The 27,885-nt window shown below is 34.3% G+C and overlaps 1 protein-coding gene across 1 annotated transcript; it reads right to left on the minus strand.

Moving 5' to 3' along the window:
* Nucleotides 1-15,961: 15,961 nt before the first annotated feature.
* On the minus strand, nt 15,962-27,352 carry LOC126930779 (killer cell lectin-like receptor 2). Its single transcript, XM_050748281.1, has 7 exons — nt 27,270-27,352; nt 25,787-25,953; nt 24,647-24,736; nt 23,451-23,690; nt 21,610-21,752; nt 20,051-20,157; nt 15,962-17,443 (listed from the first exon to the last, which is right to left on the minus strand). Exons 2-7 carry the CDS (start codon nt 25,899-25,901, stop codon nt 17,281-17,283), a joined length of 858 nt encoding a protein of 285 aa, XP_050604238.1. The 5' UTR covers nt 25,902-25,953; nt 27,270-27,352; the 3' UTR covers nt 15,962-17,280.
* Between the last annotated feature and the right edge of the window lie 533 nt (nt 27,353-27,885).

Genomic DNA, 27,885 nt, shown 5'->3' on the forward strand with positions numbered 1-27,885 from the left:
ACAAAGTTTATGTTTTGAAAGTTTTCAACTTATAAAGAAAAAAGTCATATAATAGTCTATATAACTCCAGATAATAAAAAATCCCTGTCTAGATGATTATAGTTTATAAGCTAAGAATAAAGGCTAACTAAAAAGGCTGATACAAAATGTTCAACGAAAAATATTATCATTTCTAAAGAAAGGGAAAGATAAACTTACCTCTTCTCTACTTTCTTAGTCTGTTTAATTCACATTATTCAGTTCCAAAAGAAAGAAGTTTTGGAAGACCCAGAATTATTCCATTATCAGAACAGAAATTCTTTCACTCAATTACCTGCTTTTTTTTTTTTTTTTTTTTTTTTTTTGAGACAGAGTGTTGCTCTGTCACCCAGGCTGGAGTGCAGTGGCATAATCTTGGCTCACTGCAACCTCTGCCTTCCAGGTTCAAGCAATTCTCCTGCCTCAGCTTCCTGAGTAGCTAGGACTACAGGCTCCTGCCACCACGCCTGGCTAATTTTTGTATTTTTAGTAGAGACAGGGTTCACCACATGTTGTCCAGGCTGGTCTTGAACTTCTAACTTCAGGTTATCCATCTGCCTGGGCCTCCCAAAGTGCTGGGATGACAGGTGTGAGCCATCAATTAACTGCTTTTAACTCATTTCAACTTGGCAATATGCTAATCCAGGGAATTCACTCCCCTTTCCTAATGTTTTAATGTTCTGAATTCACTCTCTCTGAATTTCAAATATCAATCACCATCAGATAGAATTAAAGGTATTAACAAAATCTTTAGAAACAATAGCTGATGACCCTTTTGTCCTTTACCTGAAAACTCCACAAACAATTTGGTCAGAAATAGAGTTGAGAGTCTGTCACTTTCCCTGATAAATGCTGAACAGGAAGAAAATATGACATGTGCAGAACAACTGCAAATATTGTCAGCAGCACAATAGGAGATGCTGACATTTCAGCGGCATTCTGACAGTTTCTGTTCTGGTCAGAATTCTCATAGATGCTTACATTGACACTTTTCACTTAGGGAATAGAGCTAAAAACAAGTGCCTATGAAATAAATATCTTTAACTGGTAAATGGAGAGAAAAAAATACCACAGATAACTAGACAAGGAAGGATGGAAAAAACAAAGGAGAGAAGAAAAAAGGGAAACGAGGAAAGAGAAAGGGAGTGAAATGAGAAATAATCTAGTCAAAACTGTAAATGAATTAGATAATCTCTGCAATCACTTTACATGTGGTTTCCATATTGAGATCTTGTCTTTCCTTGATTTTTGTATGATGGCAGAGGAAATTCAAGCCAAAAACTCCAAAAAGCTCCTTTTGGAGACAAGAATGTTCTGACAGCACCTCCTACGATATGACAGAGTCAAAGAAGAAAATATACAAGAGAACTCTGGTATAGAAAATTACAAATTCAAACCATGGGAAAATGGGGTATAGAAAAATTATCTCTTAATTTAGACAGAGAAAGGATTATAAATACTGAAAATTGTCATTTCTATAAATGTCACTGCTCTTATGTTTTACATTGTGTAAATATTTGGAAGAAAATGGCACAATTTTCTTTCAAAAAAAGGAAAACATTCAAAATATTTAAATTATATATATTATATATGCAACATGATCCGCAAGTCTGGAAACATAACGAAGTTTTATAGTAGTGATTTATTCCTATCACTCTGAGATATGGTGACATTACATGATATGTTCAACGTGTTGTTCCTCATTAGCAATGTGTTATGCATAATGGGGACCAACATGGGACATTAATGCAACATTTTTATCAAGGCCTGCACATGTTTCTGTGATATGTTGCCTCCAATGATTTTTGTCTCTAATTTTCAGAATATAAACCTGCTCCATTAGCATTTTCTGGAAGAAGCGATCAAATGGGTTAATCTGTGAAAGTAAATGTTACCTACATCTCCCAACATTATGGCCATCCTGTATTAATGTATATTATGTATATTCTGAACTGCTCCATAATTGGAATAGTCATTCCTTATCAATAATTTACTTGCTATCATGGATATGTGTCTTTTAGTTAATGATCCCTTTGCCAACTAGCCTGGGTTATAGGCAGTGAGTATATCATACTCATTTTGAATTCCCAGTACTTACCACAGCTTCCTATACATGGTAGTTGTTTAGTAAATAATTCTTGAATAAAAATAAACTTTAAATATTTCCTTTTTATTTAGCTTTGGAGTACATCTTGGATATATGACACTTAAGCACATACCACCCAGATCCTTATTTCCTCTGACGGTTTTATCATAATAATTGCTCTGAGAGACTTTTCCAATGAAGTCTTAGAGTTACCACATCTCCGCTTATACTTTTCACCACTGAAAGATAGCTTTCTCCATATTCAATTTAAAAAACTCTTCTTTTTTTTAAATGCTCACTTCGCTTCTAAGAGATCTGAACCTAATGGCTTTCATTTTGTATTGCTTTAATGACAAAAGCCAAACTTCTAAGTGAGGAAATAAACTGTTTAAAGTTTATACAAATTGTGAACAAGTGTATGAAAAAAAAATCTTTCAGTGGAATTCGAATGACAGACATTTACTAAATGCAATCCAAAGTGACATGATAAAAGACAGAGTTTCATAGAGCAGGAAAATGGGCAGTTAATTCTGGCTGGGATGAAACGTGAGAAATTAACATGCCGCTTCAGCTGATTCTTGATAGAAAAATTTTAGCTGTAGAAATGGGAGGGATAGAGCACTTCAGGTCAAATGAAACACAACTAGAACACATAACAGGTGAAACAAGCAGCGTCTAGCATAGAGACTTCAAAGCACATAACAATCACTTCTAAAATAGAATTATGGAATTTTGTGTAAAAAAACTGGATTCTACTTTGAGACTTTGACAAAGATAGGCAGATAAAAGCAAAGAAAAAAACTGAAAACAACCCTATTCCACATTATTGATTCCCAATATTCTTCTCTTTGCATCATGAGTCAGAATCTACCATTAAGGATAAACTCATTTTCAGGCTCAACCTTTTTTCTTTTATTTAGTTTAATTTGTATCACCATTTGGTCTTCTTACTGCTGTAACAGACCAAAAGACCTCTTTTACATAACTGCCATAATAACTTGCATGAAAATATGGCACCTGCCATTTTCAAATGCCTATGATAACATATATATCTGCCTTCATACCTGGGAAAATGTCCATTATTCTCAGCCTAGTAAGATAATGGAAGATATCATAAAAAAGCCTCAGATGGATTTGAATATTCCCAACATCATGGCAGAAAAACACTATGTGAAATTTAATATGATTTTAATGTCCAAATAAGGAAAATCCCACTTTGTATACATTAGGTAAATTATAAGAAATTTTATTTGCCAAGTAGATTATGGCAAAAATTCTAAATAAATTAACAGAATGTAAAAGACAAGCCACTGATTGGGAGAAAATATTTGCAAAACCATATTTTTAATCAGCAAAAGATTACCTATTGAGGAATATTTTGGTTGTTTCTGGATTTTTTTTCTCTTATAAAGCTAGTATAAACAGGTATAGAGAGACACCTCACAGATAGCAAATAAGCATATGAAAAGATATTAAGCATCATATACCATTAGGATATTGCAAATTGAAAGAATGAGATACCACTACACGCCCATTAGCATAGTAAACACTTAAAATACTGACAACCCAAATTCTGACAAAGACGTAGAGCAACAGCTCCATTCTCATTCATGACTGGTGGGAATGCAAAATAGTACAACATCTGAAAGATAGTATGGCGGATGCTAAAAAAAAAAAACACTAAACATACACTATGAGCCAGCAATCATACTCTTTGGTATTTATTTAAATGAGCTGATAGCTTAAATCCACAAAACAACCTGCACATGAATGTTTATAGAAGCTTCATTCATAATTGCCAAAACTTGGAAGCAACCAAGAGTCCTTGTCCAGGTGCAATCACCTGTGGTGGTACTTCCTGACAATGAAATATTATTCAGTAAAAAAACGAATGAGGTATCAAGTTATAGAGTCATGGAAGAAACTTAAGTGCATGCTGCTAAGTAAAAGAAGCCAATCTGAAAATTCTGTATAAGGTATGATTCCAACTATATGACATTCTGGAAAAGGTAAAACGATGGAGATGGTTAAAAAAAAAAAAAATCAGTGTTTGCCAGGGCCTGAGAGAGATGAAGGAGGAGAGGAATAGATGAAGCATAGGATTTTTAGAGCAATGAACCTATTCTTTGTAACACTGTAATGGTAGATATATGTCATGCATTTGTCAAAACCCATAGAATGTAAAATACAAAGAGTGAAACTAATATAAACCATGAACTTTACTTAGTAATATATCAATATTAGCTCATCAATTATAACAAATATACCACACTAATGCTAGATATTAATAGGAGAAACTGGGAGGAGGGTGAGTGAGTATATGGAAACTCTCTGTACTTTCCACTCAATTTTTCTGTAAAACTAAAACTCAAAATTGTAGTCTATTATTTAAAAAAATTCTAATGACATCACTACATACATATCAGGAGGGATAAAATTTAAAAATAAAGACATCACCAAATGATTGCCAGTATGCAAAGAAAATGAATCACTCATGGGTACATGAAATGTTACAGCCTCTTCGGAAAACAGTTTGGCAGTGTTTTATAAATCTAAACATGAACTACCATAGGACTCAGTAACTGCATTCTTGGGCATTTATCTCAGAGAAATTAAACATGTTATGTTCACACAAAAATGTCTATCCCTGTTCATAGCAGCTTTATTTGCAATAGCAAAAAACAAAAACAAAAAACCCTATTTCCTCAAATATTCCTCAACAGGTAAATGGTTAATCAAATTGTGATACATCCATACCTACTTGGCAATAAAAGGAACAAACTATTGATACCTACAAAAACTTGTATAAATTTTCAGGAAATTACGTTTAGGTCACAGACTATATGATTTCATTTACTTAACAGTCTTGAAATGATAAAATTACAGAAACAGAAGGAGTCAGGAACAAGGAATGGAGAAAAGGAAGCAGGTGTGGCTATAAAAGGGCAATAATAGGGAGCCTTGTAATAGAATCACTCTGTATCTGTATCAATGTCAATAACTAAGTTGTGATATTATACTATGATTTTACAAGATGTTACCGTTAGAGGTGCTTTGGTTGGAATGTTCCTTCCAAAACTCAGTGTTGAAATTTAATAGTCACTGTGACAGTATTGGGAGGTAAGACCTTGAAGAGTTGATTAAAGTCATAAGGACCCCACTCTTAAGAATAGATTAATCTCCTCATGAGAGTAAGATCATTATCCCAGGAGTGGCTCTGTTGTAAAAACAGGCTCTCTCTCTCTCTCTCTCTCTCTCTCTCTCTCTTGCTGTCTCTCCATGTAATGCCTTCACCATGGGATGACCCTTGCCAGATGCCAGCGCCATGCTCTTGTACTGTCTTGGTTTATAGATGCATACCTAGCCTTTCCTCTGTCTTCACATGGCATTCCCCTCTGTGTCTCTGGGTCTTTTCTTATCTCTTAAAAGAACATCCATCATTAGATTTAAGGCCACCTTAAGGCCCACCATAATCTAGCATGATCTCAAGATCTTTACCTTAATTACATATGCAAATATGCTTTTCCCAAATAAGGTCATAAATAAGGTCATGTTCACATTCTTCAAGGGGAGGACTGGAGCCTACCTTTTGGGGGACACAATTTAACATGCTGTACTACTGAATTAGAAACTCTGGAAGTGAGACTCATCAGGCTGTGTTTTCCAGGTGAATCAAATATCAGATTTTGATTTTGAGAAACTAGAAACTAGTAGTAAGATCCACTGACACTGACCAGTACATACCCTTCAACTCTTCACTGGCTTGCCTGATTACACACCAGAACCAGCTTTGGCCACAGGCCAGCATCCCAACAGCATTTCACACTACTGTATAAGTTTTTTCAGTTTTATTTTATTTTTTATGGACACATAATAATTGTACATATTTCTGGGATACAGTGTGATGTTTCAATACATGTATACATTGTGTAATTATCAAATCAGGAATCAGGGTAATCAGCTTATTGATATCCTCAAACATTTATCATTGCTTTGTGGCGAGGACATTCAAAATTCTCTCTTCTACTTATTTTAAAATAGACTCTACAATATCATCAATGATAGTCATCCTACTTTGCAATAGAACACCAGAACTTATTCCTTCTATCTGTGATTTTGTACCTGTTGACAAATCTCTCTCCATTCCTTCCTCCCTCTACCCTCCCCAGACTCTGATAACCACTATTATACTCTCTACTCCCATGATACCAGCTTTTAAAAATTCCACAAAACAGTGAAACCATGTAGTATTTGTTTCTGTGCCTGGTTCATTTCACTTAACATAATATTCTCCAGGTTCATCTAAATTAATGCAAATGAAAGGATTTTTTTTTTTTTTTTTAATGAATGAATGCTATTTCATTGTCTATATAGACTAAGTTTTCTTTTTCTTTTTTTTAAAGGCAGAGTTTCACTCTGTCACCCAGGCTAGAGTGCAGTGATGCAATCTCAGCTCACTGCAACCTCTGCCTCCCAGGTTCAAGTGATTCTCCAGCCTCAGTCTCCTAAGTAGCTGGGATTACAGGCATGCACCACCGTGTCCAGCTAATTTTTGTATTTTTAGTAGAGATGGGGTTTTGCTATATTGGTCAGGTTGGTCTTGAACTCCTGACCTCAAATTATCTGCCTACCTCGGCATCCCAAAGTGCTGGGATTCCAGGCACGAGCCACCGCACCAGGCCTATATACCACATTTTTTAATCCATTAATTCATTGATGAGCACTTAGGTTAATCCCATATTTTGGCTATTGTTAATAGTGCTGCAGATATCTCTTCGACATACTGATTTTATTTCCTTTGGATAAATACCCAGTAGTGGGATTGTTGGATCATTTTTAATTTTTTGAGGCACCTCCATATTGTTTTTCATAGTGACTGAACTAATTTACATCTCCACCAACAGTGTTTAAGTGTTTCCACTTTCCTACATCCATGCCAAGGCAGCATTTTTTTTCTCTTTTTCATAATAATCATTCTAATAGGCATGAAGTGATAACTCATTGTGGTTTTGATTTGCACTTCCCTGATGATTAGTGATGTTGAGCATTTATGCATATACCTATTCCCATTTGTATGTCTTCTTTTGAGAGATGCCTATTCAGATCTTTTGTCCATTTTTTAATTGAGTTGAGTTTCTTATGTATTTTGGATATTAACCCCTTCTCAGTTGCATAGTTTGTAAGTATTTTCTCCCATTCTGCATGTTGTCTCTTCACTCTTGATTATTTGATTTGCTGTGCAAAAGCTTTTCTGATGTATTCCCATTTGTCTACTTTTGCTTTCGTTGCCTGTGCTTTCAAAGTCTTAACCAAAAAATCATTGCCCAGACCAATATTATGATGCATTTCCACTATGTTTTCTTCTAATAGTTTTGGTCTTCCTTTTAGACTTTAATCCTTTTAGAGATGATTTAAGTATATGGTGAAAGATGAGGATCTAGTTTCATTGTGCATGTGGATATCAAATTTTCCCAGCACCATTTATTGAGGAGACAGTCCCTTTTCCAATGTGTGTTCTCAGTGCCTTTGTTGAATATCAGTTGGCTGTAAGTTTGTGGATTTATTTCTGTGTTCTTCATTCTGTTCCATTGGTCTGTGTGTCTATTTTTATGCTACCATGCTGTTTTGGTTACTATAACTTTGTGGTATACTTTGAAGTTAGGTAATGTCTTTTTGCTTAAGATGTCTACTATGAGCAGGTGGCCAATGGGCACATAGAGGGAGGCTCAGCATCACTGATAATTAGGGAGACGGGAATCAGAGTCACCACAGAAAACTGTCTAATCACAAGGTGAACAAGAGACAAAGAAAGGACCAAATAATCTATAAAACAACCAGAAAGGAATAATAGAATGCCAATGCATGGTGGGCTTAATATCTAGGTCATGAGTAGATAGGTGCAGCAAACCACCATGGCACACGTTTACCTATGTAACAAAGCTGCACATCCTGCACATGTACCCCAGAACTTAGAAAATAAAATAAAATAAAAAGAATAATAGAATGTCAGGACTAAATCCTCATCTATCAATAATAACCCTGAATGTAAATATATTAAGTTCTCCAATTAAAAGATGTAGAGTGCTAAATTGATTTTTTAAAGAATGATCTAACTTTATGCTTCCTGCAAGAGAAGTACTTCACCTGTAAGAGAAGCACTTCACCTGTAGGGACATAATAGGCTGAAAGTAAAAGGATGAAAATGATATCCCAAATGGAGACCAAATGAAGACAGGAGCAGCTATATTTATATCCGTTAACTAGGCTATAATTGAAAAACTATAAAAAGAGACAAAAATGGTCATTATGTAATTATAAAGAGGTCAATTCAGCAAGAAGATATAACAATTATATAAATACAGCTGGCCCTCTGTATTCACGAGTTCTACATCCATAGACTCAACCAACTACAGAACGAAAATATTTTTTTAAAAAATCCAATCTGTACTATATATAGTTTTTATTATTGTCATTATTCCCTAAACAATAAAGTAAACCAAATATTTTACATTGTATTATGTTTATAAGTAATCTAGAGATGATTTAATGCATACAGAAGGATGTACAAAAGTTTATACAAATTCTATGCCATTTTATATCAGGTACTTGAGCATCAATGAATTTTGGTAGATGCAAGTGATAAGTGAAGCCAGCTGGACTTCCTGGGTCTAGTGGGGACTTGGAGAACTTTTCTGTGTAGCTAAAGGTTTGTAAACACACAAATCAGTGCTCTGTGTCTAGCTAAAGGTTTGTAAATGCACCAATCAGCACTCTGTAAAAACGCACCAATCAGCGCTCTGTGTGTAGCTAAAGGTTTGGAAATGCACCAATCAGCACTCTGTAAAAACGGACCAATCAGCACTCTGTAGAATGGGCCAATCGGCACTCTGTAAAATAGACCAGTCAGCAGGAGGTGGGCAGGGCCAAATAAGGTAATAAAAGCTGGCCACCTGAGCCAGCAGCGGCAACCCTTTAGGGTCCCCTACCATGCTGTGGGAACTTTGTTCTATCGCTCTTCACAATAAATCTTGCTGCTGCTCACTCTTTGGGTCTGCACTACCTTTATGAGCTGTTAACACTCACTGTGAAGGTCTGCAGCTTCACTGCTGAAGTCAGTGAGACCACAAACCCACAGGGAGGAACAAACAACTCCAGATGGGCCACCTTTAAAGGCTGCAACACTCACTGCGAAGGTCTGAGGCTTCACTCCTGAAGTCAAGTGAGACTGGAAGGAAGAAACTCCAGACACATCTGAACATCTGAAGGAACAAACTCCAGACACACTATCTTTAAGAACTGTTACACGCATCGTGAGGGTATGTGGCTTCATTCTTGAAGTCAGCCAGACCAATAACCCACTGGAAAGAACCAATTCTGGACACACAAGGATTTCTGGAAACAATTCCCCAGGGATACTGAGAAACTACTATGCATATGCACTCAACAATGGAACACCTAAATATACAAAGCAAATATTATGAGATCTAAAAGGACAGACTGCAATACAATAATAGTACCAGACTTCAACATCCCAGTTCCTAAAACAGACAGATTATCCATGTGGAAAATCAACCAAAAAAACCCCATCAGGTTTAAACTGTACTCTAGATCAAATGGACCTAACTGATATTTACAAAACAGTCCAACCAACAGCTGCAGAATACACATGCTTCTCATTAGCACTTGGAACTTTCTCCAGGATGTATTATATGTTAGAACACAAAACAGGTAACAATTTCTTTTAAATATCAAAATCATATCAAATGTCTTTTCTGACCACAATGGAATAAAAGTAGAAATTAATAACAGGAGGAACTTGAAGAATAAATGGGTCAATAAATATATTTAAAAGGAATTAAAAATATCTTGGGACAAACAAAAATGGAAACACAATATATCAAAACCTATGGGATACAACAAAAGGAGTTCTAAGAAGGAAATTTGTAGCCTACATCAAAAAATTAGATCTCAAATAAACAACCAAACATTGCACTTCAAGGAATCAGAAAAAACAAGAACTAAATCCGAAATTAAAAGGAAAAACATATAAAGATTTTTAAAAAGTGGCAAATACACACCATGGAATACTATACAGTTGTAAAATAGAATGAGTTCATGTCCTTCACGGGCTCATGATGAAGCTGGAAACCATCATTCTCAGCAAACTAACATAGAAACAGAAAACCAAACATTCCATGTTCTCACTTATAAGTGGGAGTTGAACAATGAGAATACATGGACACAGGGAGGGGAACATCACACACTGGGGCCTGTCAGGGGGTGGAGGGTAAGGGGAGGGAGAGCATTAGGACAAATACCTAATGCACACAGGGCTTAAAACCTAGATGATGGGTTGATGGGTGCAGCAAACCACCACGGCACATGTATACCTACATAACAAACCTGCACGTTCTGTACATGTATCCCAGAACTTAATAATTTAAAAAAAAAAAAAAGAAATAAAAACATTAAAGCAGAAATGAAAAAACAGAGACTAAAACAATACAAAAGATCAACAAAACAAAGTGTTAGTTTTCTGAAAAGATAAAATGAACAAACCTTTTGCTAGACTAAGAAAAAAGAGAAGATTGAAATGAATAAAATCAGAAAGATGAAAATGAAACATTACCACTGTGTATTTTTTAATCATTTTTGATGCTTCAACCTTTCCTGTTTCATGCTGAGATGAGATCATCACCACATCCTACTCACTCTATTCAAATAAGAAAATCTAATCTTGAGTTATAAATTTATTAAAATCCTTTAATGATAGAATTTCATTTCTATGGACACTGAAAAACTCTTCTCTACTGCTATATACCGAATATTTATGCCCCCCAAAAATTCATTTGTTGAAACTTTATCCACAGTGTGATGCTATTTGGAGATAGAGACTTTGGGAGGTGATTAGGTCATGAGGGTCGTGCCCTCATGAATGGGATTAATGTCCTTATAAAAGATATCCTAGAGAGCTTCCTTGCCTCTTCCTCCACTAGAAAACACAGCAAAGATGGCCATATGTGAAGCACGAAGCAGGCCTTCACCAAGTACTGAATTTGTTAGCACTTTGGTCTTGGAATTCCCAGTCTCCAGAACTGTAAGAAATAAATTTCTGTTGTTCATAAGCTATCCAGTTTATGGTATTTTGTTATAGCATCCCAAACAGACTAAAACAACGAGGTACCAAGAAATTGATATTTTAGTTCCCAGGACCATGCCATGGGTATAATTCATTAATTCATCAAATATTTATTTAGTAACTACTGAAGAGAAGAACCTTTAATGCACTGTGGATACAACTATAAAAAAACAAAGATTAATTTTAAGGTAGAACATATAGACTAGTGGATGAGACAGAACAAAACTTTAAAATATGTGAAGCAAAACATAACAGATAAGTAGACAAGTAAAAATCATATTTAAACATTTAAAAACCATTCTTTCAATAATTGATAATTAGACCAAAAAATCATTAGGACAATAGAAGATCTGAACAAAGCTACCAATCACCTTCACCCAATTGATATTTATAGAACACTCCATTTCAATAGAGCAAAATGCACATTGTTTTCAAGTATACATGGAACATTTATCATGATGGACCATATACTAGGACATATAACAAGTATTGACATATTTTAAAGTATTAAAATCATATAGTATATTTTCTGGACACACAGAAATTAAATTAGAAATCGGTAACAAAATTGTATCTGGAAAATCCTGAAATATTTGGAAATTAAACAACTTTTTTTCTTTTTTTTTGAGACAGAGTCTCACTCTGTTGTCCAGCTATGTTTTTGTATTTTAGTAGAGATGGGGTTTCACCATGTTGGTCAGGCTGGTCTCCAACTCCTGGCCTCAAGTGATCCACCCACCTCAGCCTCTCAAAGTGCTGGGATTACAAGTGTAAGCCACTGCACCCCGCCTAAACAACATACTTTTAAGACATGAGCTAAAAACAACGACCTAACAAAATTTGTGGTATGCAGGAAAATAGCACTTGAAGGGAAATTTATAGCTTCAAGTAGTTATATGTGAAAAGAGACTTTCACTTATGAAGTCAAGATTATAAAAGCAGTTAAACTCAAAATAAGTAGAAGAAAGGAAATAATAAAAGACATATAAGAAACTGAACCAAAAACAAGAAATAAAAAGAATGTTCATTGAAAAGATTAATAAAGTGGATATAAATCTCTAGACTGATCAAGGAAGACAAATAAATACAATATCAGAAAAGAAAGAATATAGCTACAGGTCTTACAGACAGTAAATACATAGATTATAAAGGAGTATTATTGTTATGGGTTGAACTATGTCCTCCAAAAGTATATGTTTAAATCATAACCCCCATACTTGTGAACATGACCTTACTTGGTAACAGGGTTGTTTTGCAGATGTAATCATGTTAACATGAGATCATTAGGGTGGGCCCTAATCCAGTATGACTAGTGTCCTTAGAAAAAGAGAAAACCACATGTGAAGGCAGAGATACACCGGGAGAAATTCATGTGATGACAGAGTCAGAAATTGAGGAATAAGCTGAAAGTGCAGTAACACCAGGTACTGACAGCCACCACCGGATGCTAGGAAAAGGCAAGGAAAATTCCATCCAGAGTCTCAGAGAGAGTGTGGTCCCGTTAACACTTTAATTTTGGACTCCTGGCCTCCAGAACAGTGAGAGAATAAATCTTTGTTGTTTTAAGCCACCAAATATCTGGTACTTTGTTACAGTAGCCCTAGGAAACTAACAGGACTATGAAAAGCAATATGCTAATAAATTTGACAATTTAGACAAATGAAACAATTTTCTTAAAAGACAAAGATTAACAAAATTGACAGAAGAGACAGAATGTCTAAATGGCCCTGTCTATTAAAGAAATGGTATTCCTGATTAAATACATTCTCCCAGAGAAAATCTCAGGCCTAGATTATTTCACTGGTAAATTAGATCAAACATGAAAGAAAAATACAAATTCTGAAAGAAAACTTTCAAAAATAGAAGCATATTTAAAAATATCCCAAATGAATATATAAGACCAGTGTCTTCCCTATACTGTAAACATTAAAAATTTTTTAAATAGATCAATATCTCTTATGAATATAAACACAAAAGTCCTTTAAAAATTACCCAGTTAAGTCCAGCAACATATAAGGAATATAATATATTGCAACCACATGAGATTTATTCGAGAAGTACAAGTTTTGTTTAACATGCAGAAATCAATCAATGCAATTCACCATATTAAGTGATGAAATGAGAAAGGCTATGTAATTATCTCAATAGACACAGAAAAAATGTATAAAAAATCAACTCCCATTAATGACAAAACTCTTAACACACTAAGAATAGAAGAAAACTGCCTCAAAATGATCTAGAGAATCTATGAAAAGCCAACAGCTGACTTCATATATCATAGTGAGAAACTAAATACTTTTCTCTGTAAGATTGGGAACGAGGAACAAATGCCTATTAGAATCACTTCTCTTTAACATGGTCCTGGAGGTCCTAGCCAGTACAATAAGACAAGAGAAAGAAAAGGAAAGGAAAAGTAAAACTTTCCATATTCTCATAGGACATGATTGTGAACATAGAAAACTCTTAAGGAATCTACAAAAAAAATTGCTAGAAACAAGAAGTACACTTAGCAAAGTGATAGGATATGAGGCTAATTTACAAACTCAATTTTATTTCTATAAACTAACAACAAATACTTTGAAAACTATTTTAAATTCCATTTAAAATACGATCAAAAAATAAATTTCACAAAATATGTGTAATGTATTCTAGCCAGGTGTGGTAGCTAACGCCTGTAATCCCAGCCTTTGAGAGGCCAAGGCAGGTGGATCACAGGAGGTCAGGAGTTCAAGGCAAGCCTGGCCAACATGGTGAAACCCTGTCTCTACTGAAAATATACACACACACAAAATTAGCTGGGCATGGTGGTGCACGCCTGTAATCTCAACTACTCAGGAGGCTGAGGCAGGAGAATTGCTTGAACCTGAGAGGTGGAGGTTGCAGTGAGATGAGATGGTGCCACTCTACTCCAGCCTGGGTGACAGAGTAAGACTCCGTCTCAAAAAGAAAAAAAAAAATGTGTAATATATTCCAAAAGGTATCACATTGCTCGGAGAAATTTAAAAGACCTAACTAAATGAGAGATAAATCATGTTCATTAATTCTAAGAATATTATTAAGACGTCAATTCTCTCAGATTAATCTAAAGAGTCAAAGCAATCCTGACCAAAATCCCATTAGGCATTTTTGAAGATATTTTGAGAAAATGCAAGAACCTGGAATAGCCAGTATACTTTTGAAAGAGAATGGATTTGGAGAATTGGCACATTTGATTTCAAGGGCTACTATAAAGCTACAGTAATTGAGACATTATGGTACCATTACAAGAATAGGCATATAAAATGCTGTCAGAATAGAGAATCCAGAAATTGACTGACACAGGTAGGTCAATTAATTTTGTACAAAGGCACCAAAGTAGCTCAATGAAGAAAAGGAAAGTCTTTTTAACAGCTAGTGCAAAAACACCTGGATATCCATATGGAATAATAGTGAACCTCAACTTTTTTCTCACTTATATAGGAAAATTAACTTGAAATGGATATAAGCTAAACATAAAACTATCAAGCTTCTAGAAGCAATTATGTGAGAAAATCTCTGTGCTCTTAACATAGGCAAAGATTTCTTAGCTAGAACATCAAAAAGTATGAATAAGGAAAAAATGATGTTAGGCTTCAGTAAATTTTTATTTATTTATTTATTTTTATTTTTATTTTTTTTTTTGAGACAGAGTCTCGCTCTGTCGCCCAGGCTGGAGTGCAGTGACGGGATCTCAGCTCACTGCAAGCTCCGCCTCCTGGGTTTACGCCATTCTCCTGCCTCAGCCTCCCGAGTAGCTGGGACTACAGGCGCCCACCACCTCGCCCGGCTAATTTTTTTTGTATTTTTTAGTAGAGACGGGGTTTCACCAGGTTAGCCAGGATGGTCTCGATCTCCTGACCTCGTGATCCACCCGACTCGGCCTCCCAAAGTGCTGGGATTACAGGCTTGAGCCACCGCGCCTGGCGTAAATTTTTTAAAAATTATTTATTTTTCCATAGGTTATTGGTGAACAGGTGGTGTTTGGTTACATGAGTAAGTTCTTTAGTGATGATTTGTGAGGTTCTGGTGCACCCATCTCCTGGCTAAAATTTTAACACTTCTGCTTCTTGAAAGACACCATTAAGAAAATGAAAAGGCAAGACATAGCCTGGGAGAAAATATTCATATTATCTATATCTAACAAAGGATTTGTATCCAAATTATATAAGGAACTCTTACAACTCCATTATCAGAAAACAGATGAACTCAATTTTTTAAGTGGGCATATGAATGTTTTACAAATATACACATGGCCAATAAACCCATCAAAAGATGTTCAGTATCATTAGTCCTCAAGGAAACGCAAATTAAAAATGACAACGAGATACCACTATACAGCTCCTATAATGGCTACAATTAAGAAGACACAATATCAAGTGTTGAAAATGATGAGGAGTAAATGTAATTTTCATATGTTGCAACTGGGAAAGTAAAATTATGCCACTACATTGGAAAATAGTTTAGAAGTTTTTTATAAAAGTAGGTCAGGTACGGTGGCTCATGCCTGTAATGACAACACTTTGGGAGGCCAAGGCTAGAGTATTGCTTGAGGCCAGGAGTTTGAGACCAGCCTGGGCAACATAGAGAGACCCCATTTATTAAAAAGTAGATAAATAAAAGTAAACATACACTTACCAGATGGCCCAGCAATCGGACTCCCAGGTATCTACTAAAAAGAAATTAAAATATGTCCACACAGATACTTGCACACAAATGTTCATGGCACCTTTATTCACAATAGCCAATAAATGGAAACACATCACATGTCCACAGGTGGATGAAGAAACAAATTGTGGTATATCTGTACAATAGAATACTACCTAGTAAGAAAAAGAATGAAATACTGATACACAAAAGCATAGATAAAACTCAAAAACATGCTGAGTAAAAATAACCAGATACAGAAGAGTACATGATGCATTAAATTCTAGACTAAGGTAAACTAATTTGTAGTGATAGAAAGCATATCACTAGTTGCCTGGGGCAAAGTGGGTGGGGAAGTACAGAAAGGAACTTTTAGAGATGATGAAAATATTATATATCTTGATTTCATACTGTGTAAGATATATATATATAGATAGATGTTAAAAGTCATATTCTTCATGACTTACAGTGAGTGCATTTTATTGCATGAAAAGTAAAACTCAATAAAGTTAATTTTTAAAATGTCAAGGTCAAGAGAAAGAAAGCCTAAAGAACTGTTTCAGATTAAAGGAGACTAAAGAGACATTACAATCAAATGCACTGCATTATCCTGAACATGGAGTTTTTAAAAATACATATAAATGACATTATTGGGACAACTGACAAAATTTGAACATGGATTACAGATTAGATCATCGTACTGTAATAATGCTAAATTTTCTGAGTTTGATAATTGCACTGTGATTATATAAAACAAAGTCCTTGATCTTGGAAAATATTTAGACAAAGGGGCATGAAGGCCTCAACTTATTATTAAGTGGAGGATAGAAAGAGAGACAAATATAAAGCAGAGCAAAATATAAACAACTAGTAAGTATGAGTAAAGATTATATAGAAGTTCCTTGTACTATTCTTGCAACTTTCAGTAAGTTTCAAGTTATATTTTATAGCAAAACAAACGTTTTAAAAGATGAGGTAACTTCTAGATGGGAAGAAAAAAATAACTATATTGTAGCTCACAACTGCTTATCAAAACCAGAAGATGCTGAAATAATTTATCCTATTGATAAGAAAAAGACCCAGGATATAATATCAGAGTTCTCTAACTGGTTCTATAGGTAGTTCCAAGAATTTAGAAAGAATGAATAATTCCTCAGGGACATTAAAGGAAGGAATAACCACTCTCAAAAGAGAAAATCTCCTCTTTTCCAGGAAGAAAGACGGCATCTGATCGTTAAAGTCATAGTCCAAAAGAATTTTCTTTTTCTTCCTGTTCATCTTTATTTTTTCAAGAATTAACTAAGTCCTGTAGTTAAAAGCAATGATTTATAATCACAAATTATTATAGGAAACAAAAAAAGAAAACATTCCATTTTCACCTTTTCTTCTTAGCGCACACTGAATCAGAGAAAATAGAGTCAGTTCTCTTCTCACAGATACAATTGTACTTTTGAATGCAATCAATAGTTGCCATTCTTGTTGAGGTCAAAAATGCACATTCTCCTCTCCCAGAAGAAGAACGCATTATTGTAGAATTACTGTAGAACAGAAAACATATGTAGCCAGCTGTTTAATTCCAAAGCTTACAGTTACATAAATCATGATTTTTTTAAATTCTGTTGCCTAAATGTCTAGAATATGGAAATGTTTATCATAACTTCATCACTAAAATATTTTCTTTTGTTCTTAGTCCATTAAATAGAATCATGACCTCTTAATCACACCCACAATCTCCCATTTTATTCCACACTGACAATTTTTGGTCAGAAGGCAAAAGTACCTTGCAGTATTGCAATGAAATTATGATATATTGCTTTCCTGTGCTAATTTTTTTTCAATAAAAATGAGAGATTTAAAAAGAAGGTGGCCAGGTACAGCGGCTCACACCTGTAGCCCCAGCACTTTGGAAGGGCGAAGTGGGCTCATCACTGGAGCCCAGGAGTTCAAGACCAGCCTAGGCAACATAGTGAGATCCCATCTCTACAAAAAATACAGAAATTACCAGATTATCAGGGTGTGGTGGCACATGCCTGCAGTCCTAGCTACTCAGGAGACTGAGCCAGGAGGTCGGGGCTACAGTGAGCTGAGATCATGCCACTGCACTCCAGCCTGGTGACAAAGTGAAATCCTGCCTCTAAAAACAATAAAAAAGAGAGAGAGAGAGAGAGAGGAATTGAATATGTGTAACATAGATAACCAGGGCTCATGTATATATATTGTAAGAAGAAAAGAGAAGAATTGGAATATAGTCAGAGATGAGATTGATTGTTTGTGTTCTGTCTCCTTTCCTCCCCCACCCTATAGCTAGGAGTTATTAGCTAATGACAATTCTTTGAAAAATATCTAAAGCATGACTTCTATTTTAGTAAAATGGTTGATTAAGTGAGTTCTTTAAAAACAATTTAAAATACTGAATAAAAATGTTAAGCCTTCTTGAATAACTTCATAAACTGATAAGAAGCAGATTCATACTCAGGCTGAATATGAAGTAAAGTAAACCCACTGCAGAGAACAAGTGAAGCACTGAAGATAGTTTTTCCCTTAATGGATATAGTAGGCTGAAATGAATTCCACTCAAGATGGAGATTCTAAGTAGAAGATAAGCTACCTAGGACTGAGAACCCAAAGGGATATACGTTCAGTATAAACCACCTAGAATTGTCTTGAACCTTGGATCTAAGCAGAAAAGAAAACTGATAATCCAACTTAAGAATTCAAAATCAAAAAGCATCCCTCATATGTTTGCATTTGCTGTATTACTTAAGAAAGTTCAAATCTGCTACAGGAAAATAAAGAAACAGGTAAGGAAGATAAATGAAGCCAAGTAGCTTGTAAGGCACAGGTAGAACTCACAAGATGTGTTAGGTGTGAACAGGTAAAATTAGTAACATATGAGGTGTTAGATATAGATACCGTAAATAAAGTATGTGTGCATTAAACATAGACAAAAAAAGAAGGGATCAAATAGACACTAAACATACACAAAATATACATGAGGCTCATACACACTCAACATTCATGAGGTCTTAAATTCCCCACCCATTGGTGATTCCCATTCTGGTCTCTGCCCAAGAAACACAGATTGAATCCACAGCTGCTCATCAGGTTAACTGGAAACGTACAGCTGTGGCCAGGCTTACACATTCCTGTAAGACAGAATCTTCCCTGTAGAAAAACACGTGTGCTGGCCACAAAAACTTTGTCTGTTGGGTCCCCTTACTCACACCACAAGATGGCCCCATATCATCATCAGGGGAGGATTATGCAGCAGAGAGTCAGGTCGTATGAAGACTGCATAACCCAAGATTCAGGTGATCCTTTCACCCTGCACCTTATCCCGAGTGCAACAACTTATCCTCTCTTTCCCTTTGCACTGTGCTATGGGTTTTACTCTGGTTTAACCAACTGTGATTTGACGATCTTAATTGGGCCTGTAAGCCCTTCTGTTCTGTGACCTCTGGAATAGTCTGCCTGGGAGTGTGCTTGAAGAACATGATTACATCAAGGTAATTCCCTCTGCATGACATCTTTTGCAGGTTTGCAGTCCAGAATTACAATACTTGCAGAACCCACACTTAAAATTATAATAATTAAGATTTTTTAAAAGTCAGTGAATAGTTTAACCAGATTAGAACTAAATGTAAACCCAAGAGTTTACTAATAATGTACTTCAAAATAGAAGGTCTATAGTGAAGGTGTATATACATATATATTACATGTTTTATATGCTATGTGTGTATAAACTAATCATATAAAGTAACTCGAAATAAATTTTTTGGATACTCAGGATACTCATTTGTGGTTGTGGGAGGGATCATTATGGCTGACTTATAGGATGGTCCAATCAGTTCGTACCACCCACCTTCCTTTATGATTTTGTTTCATTTTATGTACCTCATAATACATATTTTGGGCATGTGTTTAGCATGATACTTTTAAAATTATTATTAATAACTCTTTATGGCCTTCTCTTCCTTTTCTACCTATACTTCCTAAAACACTCTTACTCATTGTTCTAATTGTTACTAAAGACTCCTGCTTAAAAATGAGTTAAACTGTGTGAAATGAGAAGAGACTCTCTTTAGACACAATCTTTTCACCCCCCCACACCAGTGTTATTGTTTGACTGCATCCCAGACACTTACATTCCAGGAGATGTGCCATTATCAATCCATTTCCACTTACTTTCCCTTTTATCATATGATAATCCAATCCAGTAATTATTTTCATAAATCTGAGATTGAATGAAGGCCTATAATAGAAACAAAACATATTAAGTGACTAAATTCCCATCTGTGTGATGAGTGAGAACAAGCACAGGTCAAGGGGCCGGCTGTTTCTATGGTCAGTACTCTGCTACTCTCCACATCATCCTTCATCCGTTCTCGCTAGAAAAACCTCTCTTCCCTAGATCCCTGCCTTTCCATTTCCCAAAGTCATTTCCCCCTCGTATTAATATATTATTCATTTATGTTAAAAAAAATGGCTGTCAGTATCACAGATTATTTAAAACATGGAAAGTTTCAAATCCAAATATCTACCAACAGGAAAGTTGTTAAATATTTTTATAATGCTTTATGAAACTATCCAAAATCACACGCCAGGAGAATACTTAGGATGTAGAAAATTGATCATCACTTAATCTTAAGTGAAGAAAGGAGTCCTCAGAACAAATCTATTAAAATAAAAAGGTGTGTGTATGATAGGGGTGCAGTAAAATCTTAAGCCCCATAAGAGGAAGCCTTGCTATAGTTCCACAGCTGGAATGGGTGAAGTATTTGAAAGTATTTACTATGTCTAAAATGTAATATATCCAAGTGACATATTACATAATGTCTGACTAAATGACTAAATATATTTTAAAATATAAGTTTAAATGTGACTGTTTTACACTTGATATGAAATTATCATATGAAATTATTTCATAACTTGATATCATGAATTCTTTTATGCTATGATTTTAAACATTCATTAGATTTGCATATATACTTTCTGTTGTTTTCCTAAACAATGAATAAAGGTTTCAGGCTAATCTTTGCAAACATATCTCTATAAAAACATGTTTTGAGTATTTGGATAACTTTTATTAGTAACACTTTTTAAAAATTTTAAACACAATTTTTTAAAAATTCAATATTGTTATATTCAATATTGTTATCACTATCATTCAATATTGTTACAATATGTCACTATATTTTCTCTTTTTACAATTCTGTTTTAAAGATACACATCTTGAGATAATATATAACAATGTTAAGTGAGTGTTACCTACAAATGCAATGAAAATCACTATTGAGGCAAATTGGTAAAGCTGTTATCACTTTTATGTTCCTCATTATTATCTCCATTTTGAAGATAGGCTCAGAGAGGTTAAATAAATACTAGAGGTCATCCATCTCCCTTTCTAAGGAGTCTGCAGTATAACCACTCATAGGGAGATGATTTGCAAAGACGCAAACAGCATCCTTAATAATAATGGTCATCACGATAGATAACATGTATTGAATATTTAGTAAGTAGCAGAATTATATGACCACTAGCAGGGAGTGTTTCCTGGGAGCCTCTTAACTATACCATTTTGCTCACACAACAGACACACAAAGACTAGCTAAGGTCTCTCATTCTGGACTCCAGTCTGTCTTCAGTATCTTAGGTCCAACATTGAGAGACAGAGTCCAAGAGAATAAAAGTGAATGTAAAATACCAGTTCATCTTTGTCATCTATCTTCAAAAGAGATGATCTACAATGTTGACAAGTTTGTTTACATCCCTTCCAGTCTTTCTTCTGCATGGTAAAATAATAACAGTTTACTCCACAACAGGACCAGTGGTCTTCAGAGAATTTGCCTACAATATATTAGGTGAATCATCAAACTTCTTGTCATCTGGTATTCTGCTAACCAGAGTAATATGTTTCTCAGCCCTCCATAACTAAATAAAATCCCAATAGCAATCAATAATGATAATACGAGGTTCATCAAGATTCTAGAATACAAGAGATACCTTCACTCCCATGTCCAATGCAGCATTATTCACAATAGCCAAGCTATGGAAACAACCTAAATGTCCATTGATGGACGAATGGCTAAGGAAAATGTGTTATATACAAAAAACAGAATATTATTCAGCTTTTAAAAGAAGTAAGTCCTTCTGTATATGACAACATGGATGAACCTTGAGGACATAATGCTAAGTGAAATAAGCCGGTCACAGAAGAACTAATACTTTATTATTCCAATTATATGAGGGATCTAAAATAGTTAAACTCACAGAAGCATATAATGGTGGTTGCCCAGGGTTGGAGGGAAGTGGAAATGAAGAGTTGTTCAATGGCATAAAGTTTCAGTCATACAAGATGCCTAGGTTCTAGAGATCTGCTGTACAGCGTAGTGCCAATAGTTAATGATACTGTATCGTACACTTAAAAACTTATTAAGAGGGTAGATCTCACGTTGTGACCGCAAATACATAAATAAATAAAAAGACATGAGGAAACTTTTGGAGATGATGGATATATCTATTACTCTGATTGTGGTGATGGTTTCAGTTCTGTCCAAATTCATCAAATTGAAAACATTAAAAATATGCATTTTTGTATATCAATAATAATAAAATTGTCTAAAAATAATAAAACTGAATTAAGTTTTTAAAAAAGATTTTAGAATGTTTTCTAAATAAAAGAAAAATTTTTTTTAACTTTTTCTTTTCCTCATATATTTTATACCATACTAAATTTTTAAAATATTACTCAACCTTTAAAAATGGAGATGGTAAATTTCTACTAATTACCGTGCCTAAATGAGATTAAATATACAAAAGTTCTTTGTAAACTCTAAATCCTAAACAAATATTTAGTAATTGTTGATTAACCAGGTCAATTAATTCCATCATTATGCAAGATAATAGAGTTTACTGTATGAGATTTAATATTTTTATACCTTAGGTGCTTTTAATGGTATCATCACACAGAGTTGCACAAACATTAACACTATGGCAAATCTTGTAGATGTGCAGGAGGGAGTACATATTGATCACAAATAGACCAAATATGTGAAATCAAGGCAGAATGGAAACACACATACGTGCATGACACACACAATTATCTTTATAACAGCATCCAAATAAAAGTCCTTGTGCCCATTTTAGTGCAAATATATTTTAACTGAAAACCTCCATATTCTATGTCAGCAAAAAGTGGAAGTCTTTAATTTGCTCACAGGACCGAAATGATCAGAATTTTCAGGGGAGTTTACATACTAGTTCACCTTTTGGGAGCAGTAATAATGTAAGACGTGCCAATGAGTTTTGGGAACTATAGGCTTTTACTAATCCAAACATGGATCCTGGAGTCCCAATTCCGTATTTGAAACGAGCAAACCTCCAAGATACCCACACTACATCTATAAGGCACAGACTAAAAGTTGCCCAGTAGACCTCAGAGATCACTAATACATATCATAAGCCTGTTTATTAGGCTTCAAGGATTATGGAGGGGAAGAAATAATGTAAAATCATGCAATCTTTCTTTCAAGATTTCCTTCGTACCTGTATTTTGCAAAAATTTTAAAACGATCTCATTTTCTCTATGACATCTGCTCTTTAGCATGAGGAGTGAATCCAGTTCCTTTTTCTGCAGAAAGCTGTCTTTTTTGAGACTGTCATATTTTAAAGTCTTATTTGTCAAAAGCTGCTCTTTTAAGTAGTTATCATTTTGCATGATGTACTTTTCACTACAGTTTCTTAGAATTTCCTGCTGTTCATGTTTTTCTTGAACACACTGAAAGACTAAAATAGCATACATATAATACAAATAAGTACTCATAATAGTTAAATATTGAAATTTAAGACAAAGGAAAAAATTTTACTCTGACAACCATTAATCATTACTTTAATTAGTTATTACTTTAATTACTCATTTGACATTTAGAAAGTAATACCTCAACAAACTGACCATAAAAAGGGAAACATAAATTTCTCACCATTAGCAACTTAAGTGTAGGATAAATAAAATAAAATATCTGAATAAAATTATGAAGGTGACACCTTATTTCTCAGTTTAGTTCATTTTTAATAACACATCATTTATAAATAAGCATGAAAGTAAAAGTCAATTTGCCAACATTTAACCACATATCTTCTGCATATGAAAATCTGAACTAAGAAACATGAAGGGATAGCACAATTATTATTGGAGCAGATAGAATATCCGCAGCAGAAGAGAGAGTAAGATCCAGATATGTAATTTTATCTGAATATAAAATATCAGTGATTTTTCTCTAAAGATATGAGGAATTCAAACAAAAGATAAAGCTTAAATTTAATATTATGTAACAGCATGTGTAGATTGTTTTACTAAACCATTTCGTCATTACATACTTTGAGAAATGTCAAGAGAAAGCCATAATTTCTTTTGAACAGTTGTCCCTCAAAGAATGTTTATCTCAGATTCACAATAATCAAACCCAAATGGCAGAATACATGTATTACTAAATCCTCTATGAGAAGGAATATTACCATGTATTATACACAGTGAGACAGCTCATCACAGATTCATGGTCAAGGTTAAGTACATTAAAAATGACACTGTGATATGCCCAGAAAAAAATCACCAACAAAGGCCAAAGCCACCTGGGACACTCTCTGATTACAGACGGGGAACAATGGATGGAGCATGGTTAATATCTGCACAATTAGGGGTTACTGCTGCTACTCAGACAAGACAGCTGTATTTTACTACTCACTCTTTGTCACCAACACTGTGACTATCATCAGAAGAAATAAACAGAGGATCCCAAGAGTCACTGCAATGAGACGCCAGGGCACTGAAAACTCTTTAAATACAAAAATAAGGAAAATAATCACCAGGGGAAGAGCTCGGCTCACTACTAACCTTGACCTGAGAAACCATTTGAAACAAAGAGACAATATTCTCTAAAACTTTGACAAAAATATATCACATAAGTATATTTAAATGTGTAATCTGGAAGGTACATGCATGCATTGTAGAAATCCCCCACACAGGAATAGTTCTATAGGATTTAAAAAGTCCATCCCGCATAAAAGCACCAATAGCAGTAGACACAAAACATGTAGTAAAATCTAAGCTAGCATGTGTGCTCCTTCCTGTGATCACAACTAATCATGAAGAGAAAGGAAAAAGCAGTCAATAATGCTAAGAAATTAGTAGTCAAATAGTGGATATTCTGAAGCTGCAAATACGGATGGCTCCATCTTTGAGGGAGTTTCTAGAAATCAACTTTTCTTTCTTTTTCATCAATTCTATTTTTCTCTAAACAATACTATAGCCTTTCGCTTTTGAGATCCTCAGTGTCTGAAAGTTGTATCTCTGATTATATTAAAGCAGTCAAAGTTATTCTCATTGTAGAGTTTAACAATGATCATATTTGAAGGGAGAGAGAGAGCAATAGAAAAATTAGAATGCCCTTTTGATTCAAACATTGTTTCTCCATCATTGCCATTAAGATTTGGTAAATACTTAAGGCACATAAAATATCTTCTATCTGCATAAAAGTGTTGTTTTAACATTGATTTTTCATTTCTTACACACTCTCTTATACTTTTACGTCTCTAAGAAAACGTAAGGTTTTCTTCAGACTCTAGTCTGTCCTTTATTATCAAGGCCTCACAAATTCTTCTTGACTAGATTTAAATAAAAACATTCTGCTAGCTTCTCAAATTTAAAAGAATTCACTCATTTCTCCATCCTCACAACTTAAAAAAAAATACTTCTACTACTCTACCCCATTATAGTTTCTTGTTACCAGCTAAGAACCAGAAGTACAGATAGGAATCTGTTTTCAAATGTCAAATGTTTGGCAATCCATAAGAAACAGGTGAATGTAGATGCTTAAAATGCATACCTTTGTCATCAGTTTCCCCAGGCCTTTGAGTATCATCAGGCCTTAATCTATTCTGTGACTCTGAAGGAGACTGCAAAAATCTCAGGGTTGAATAAATCTCTCCCTGATCATTCATCTTTAGAGTAAGAAGATAAGTTTTGCATTCAAATCCTGCAACAGGATGGCTTCTGTTGAAAGAAAAATTAAAATGTCAGCCAATAGGAACACACCAGGATTTGATGCTGAGAGATGTGTGTGTGTCTGTCTGTGTCTGTTGGTGTGTGTTTATTAACTAAGTGCCTAAAGCATGTAGAGTGAGCCTCATTTATAGAAGAAATGAAAAATCTTTCAACATTTTTGGTAAAGTCATTTATACTTCTAGTGATCACAGTCGTAATAATTAGAAAATACAGAAATGATGAGAAAAAAAATCTACCAATAGATTATTGTTCTATTCATCCAGCCAATTTTGCTCAAAATATTCAAAATACATATACAAATGTTGCGCAAAATTGATACCACCATAAATCACTGAAACACTTTAAAACTATCAGTTCAACAAAAAATCTAAATTCTGAAAAAATAAAAATAGCTTGGCTTTTAAAAACTTACATGTATTCTAACATACATATAAATATAACAAAGTTCTTGCATTCTTTTCAACTATACTTGACTCTACCAGAGTGTTTCCCAAAATGTATCACATATACCCTCTACAAAAGAATTATTTGAGGGTTAATATTGCAAATTGGTTAACATTCCAGATTCAGTGCCTTTTGCAAGATGTACTAAATAAAAATCACTTCGGTTGGAGCCCAGACAAATGTATTTTTAATCTCAAATGATTCCATGTACATTAAAATTTTAGAAATAATCTTCCAGTATATTATATTGCCAGAGAAGCCTAAATGAAAATAAAAGTTGTCAACAGGCAGTCATTAATGTCCATAAAAGATTCAATTTATTAATAAATGTCAATATAAAAAAGAATAATTAAATAGCAAATACCTAAAATTTACTTCTTATGTTAGTCAATATAAAAAGATGATACCCAAGAAACGAGAAATATGAAAAAACAAGTTGCACATGTAACCATATTCTTTTCTAAATTGTTTTAATTTACAAAATTTTCTAACCCAGTCACATTTTCCCTAATTTCCTAAGAAAAATAAGTATTTTCTATTACAGAGTCATTCAAGATGGATAAAATATATAAATCATTAGACTTAAGTAAAAAGTAATTAGCCCCTCAAATCTCTATTCTTTATTTTGATAACACAAAGCAAAAGTCATAGCATATTGAGAAAGAGAAAATAACTTTTTGTTAATACTGAACTACAATTTCCTTCAGAGTAATGCAGCTCTAATAGAATCAGTAGCGAATGCTTTCCTGTCATTCCTGTTATAATGCTAAGTCATTTGTAATTAAATGCCATATTTCTAGAACTAGTAAGACTAAGGATAATCTGGTAGAAAGATCTGAGAAAATAAAAGCGGATATTACCTGTATCTGTGCTATGCAGTGGTGCAGGTGGAGAAAGCTGATGTCAAAATGAGGGAGAAGCTGGCCTTTCCAGTCCTGGATCCCTAAGGGGTTTTAACATGAAAGGCAGAAATAAATTGTCTTCGAATGTTATTCTAACTCAAAATTTTCTGCCCCACCTCTTGACCAAAGTGGTAAGAGGAAATTGTATGATGAAAGCTGATACTGATGGGAAAGGAAAGATGGTCAAGAGCTGTAGATTCTCTATCTCAACTAACAACCACTTAGTACTCTTTGCAAAATAATGCTCAAAATCAATATTTGAGGGCTGAAAAGATAAAATTTTGTATACATCTTTGGAGAAAATAAAACATCATTAACAAAAAACTAACATAGAGAAACTGCTGGTAAAAGAGATGACTAAAATTCTACGTATAAAAATATAGACATATATAAAAGAAGTGTAATGATTAAAATATTTAGCTCTTAGTTTAAATAATAGTCTCTCTGTTAGAAATGTTCTCCTATATGTCACTATTTTTTTACAAGTTCCTTTTTCTATCTATGTTTATTTCAGGTAAGTGTATTTTTTAAAATTACTTTAAAACATCCATAATTCCACTATAAAATTGTGGCA

This window comes from Macaca thibetana, chromosome 11 (genome assembly GCF_024542745.1).
Source record: "Macaca thibetana thibetana isolate TM-01 chromosome 11, ASM2454274v1, whole genome shotgun sequence".
Classification (NCBI taxonomy): domain Eukaryota; kingdom Metazoa; phylum Chordata; class Mammalia; order Primates; family Cercopithecidae; genus Macaca; species Macaca thibetana.

Excerpts from the sequence above, each read along its gene's own strand:
- LOC126930779 (XM_050748281.1), bottom strand. The coding sequence starts at position 25,901 with ATGAATGATCAGGGAGAGATTTATTCAACCCTGAGATTTTTGCAGTCT. Across the intron at positions 23,691-24,646 it reads CACAGTGTTGGTGACAAAGA|TCTTTCAGTGTGTTCAAGAA; the intron begins GTGAGTAGTAAA and ends ATGCTATTTTAG. Across the intron at positions 17,444-20,050 it reads AATGGCACATCTCCTGGAAT|TAATTCTACAATAATGCGTT; the intron begins GTAAGTGTCTGG and ends TCTGTTCTACAG.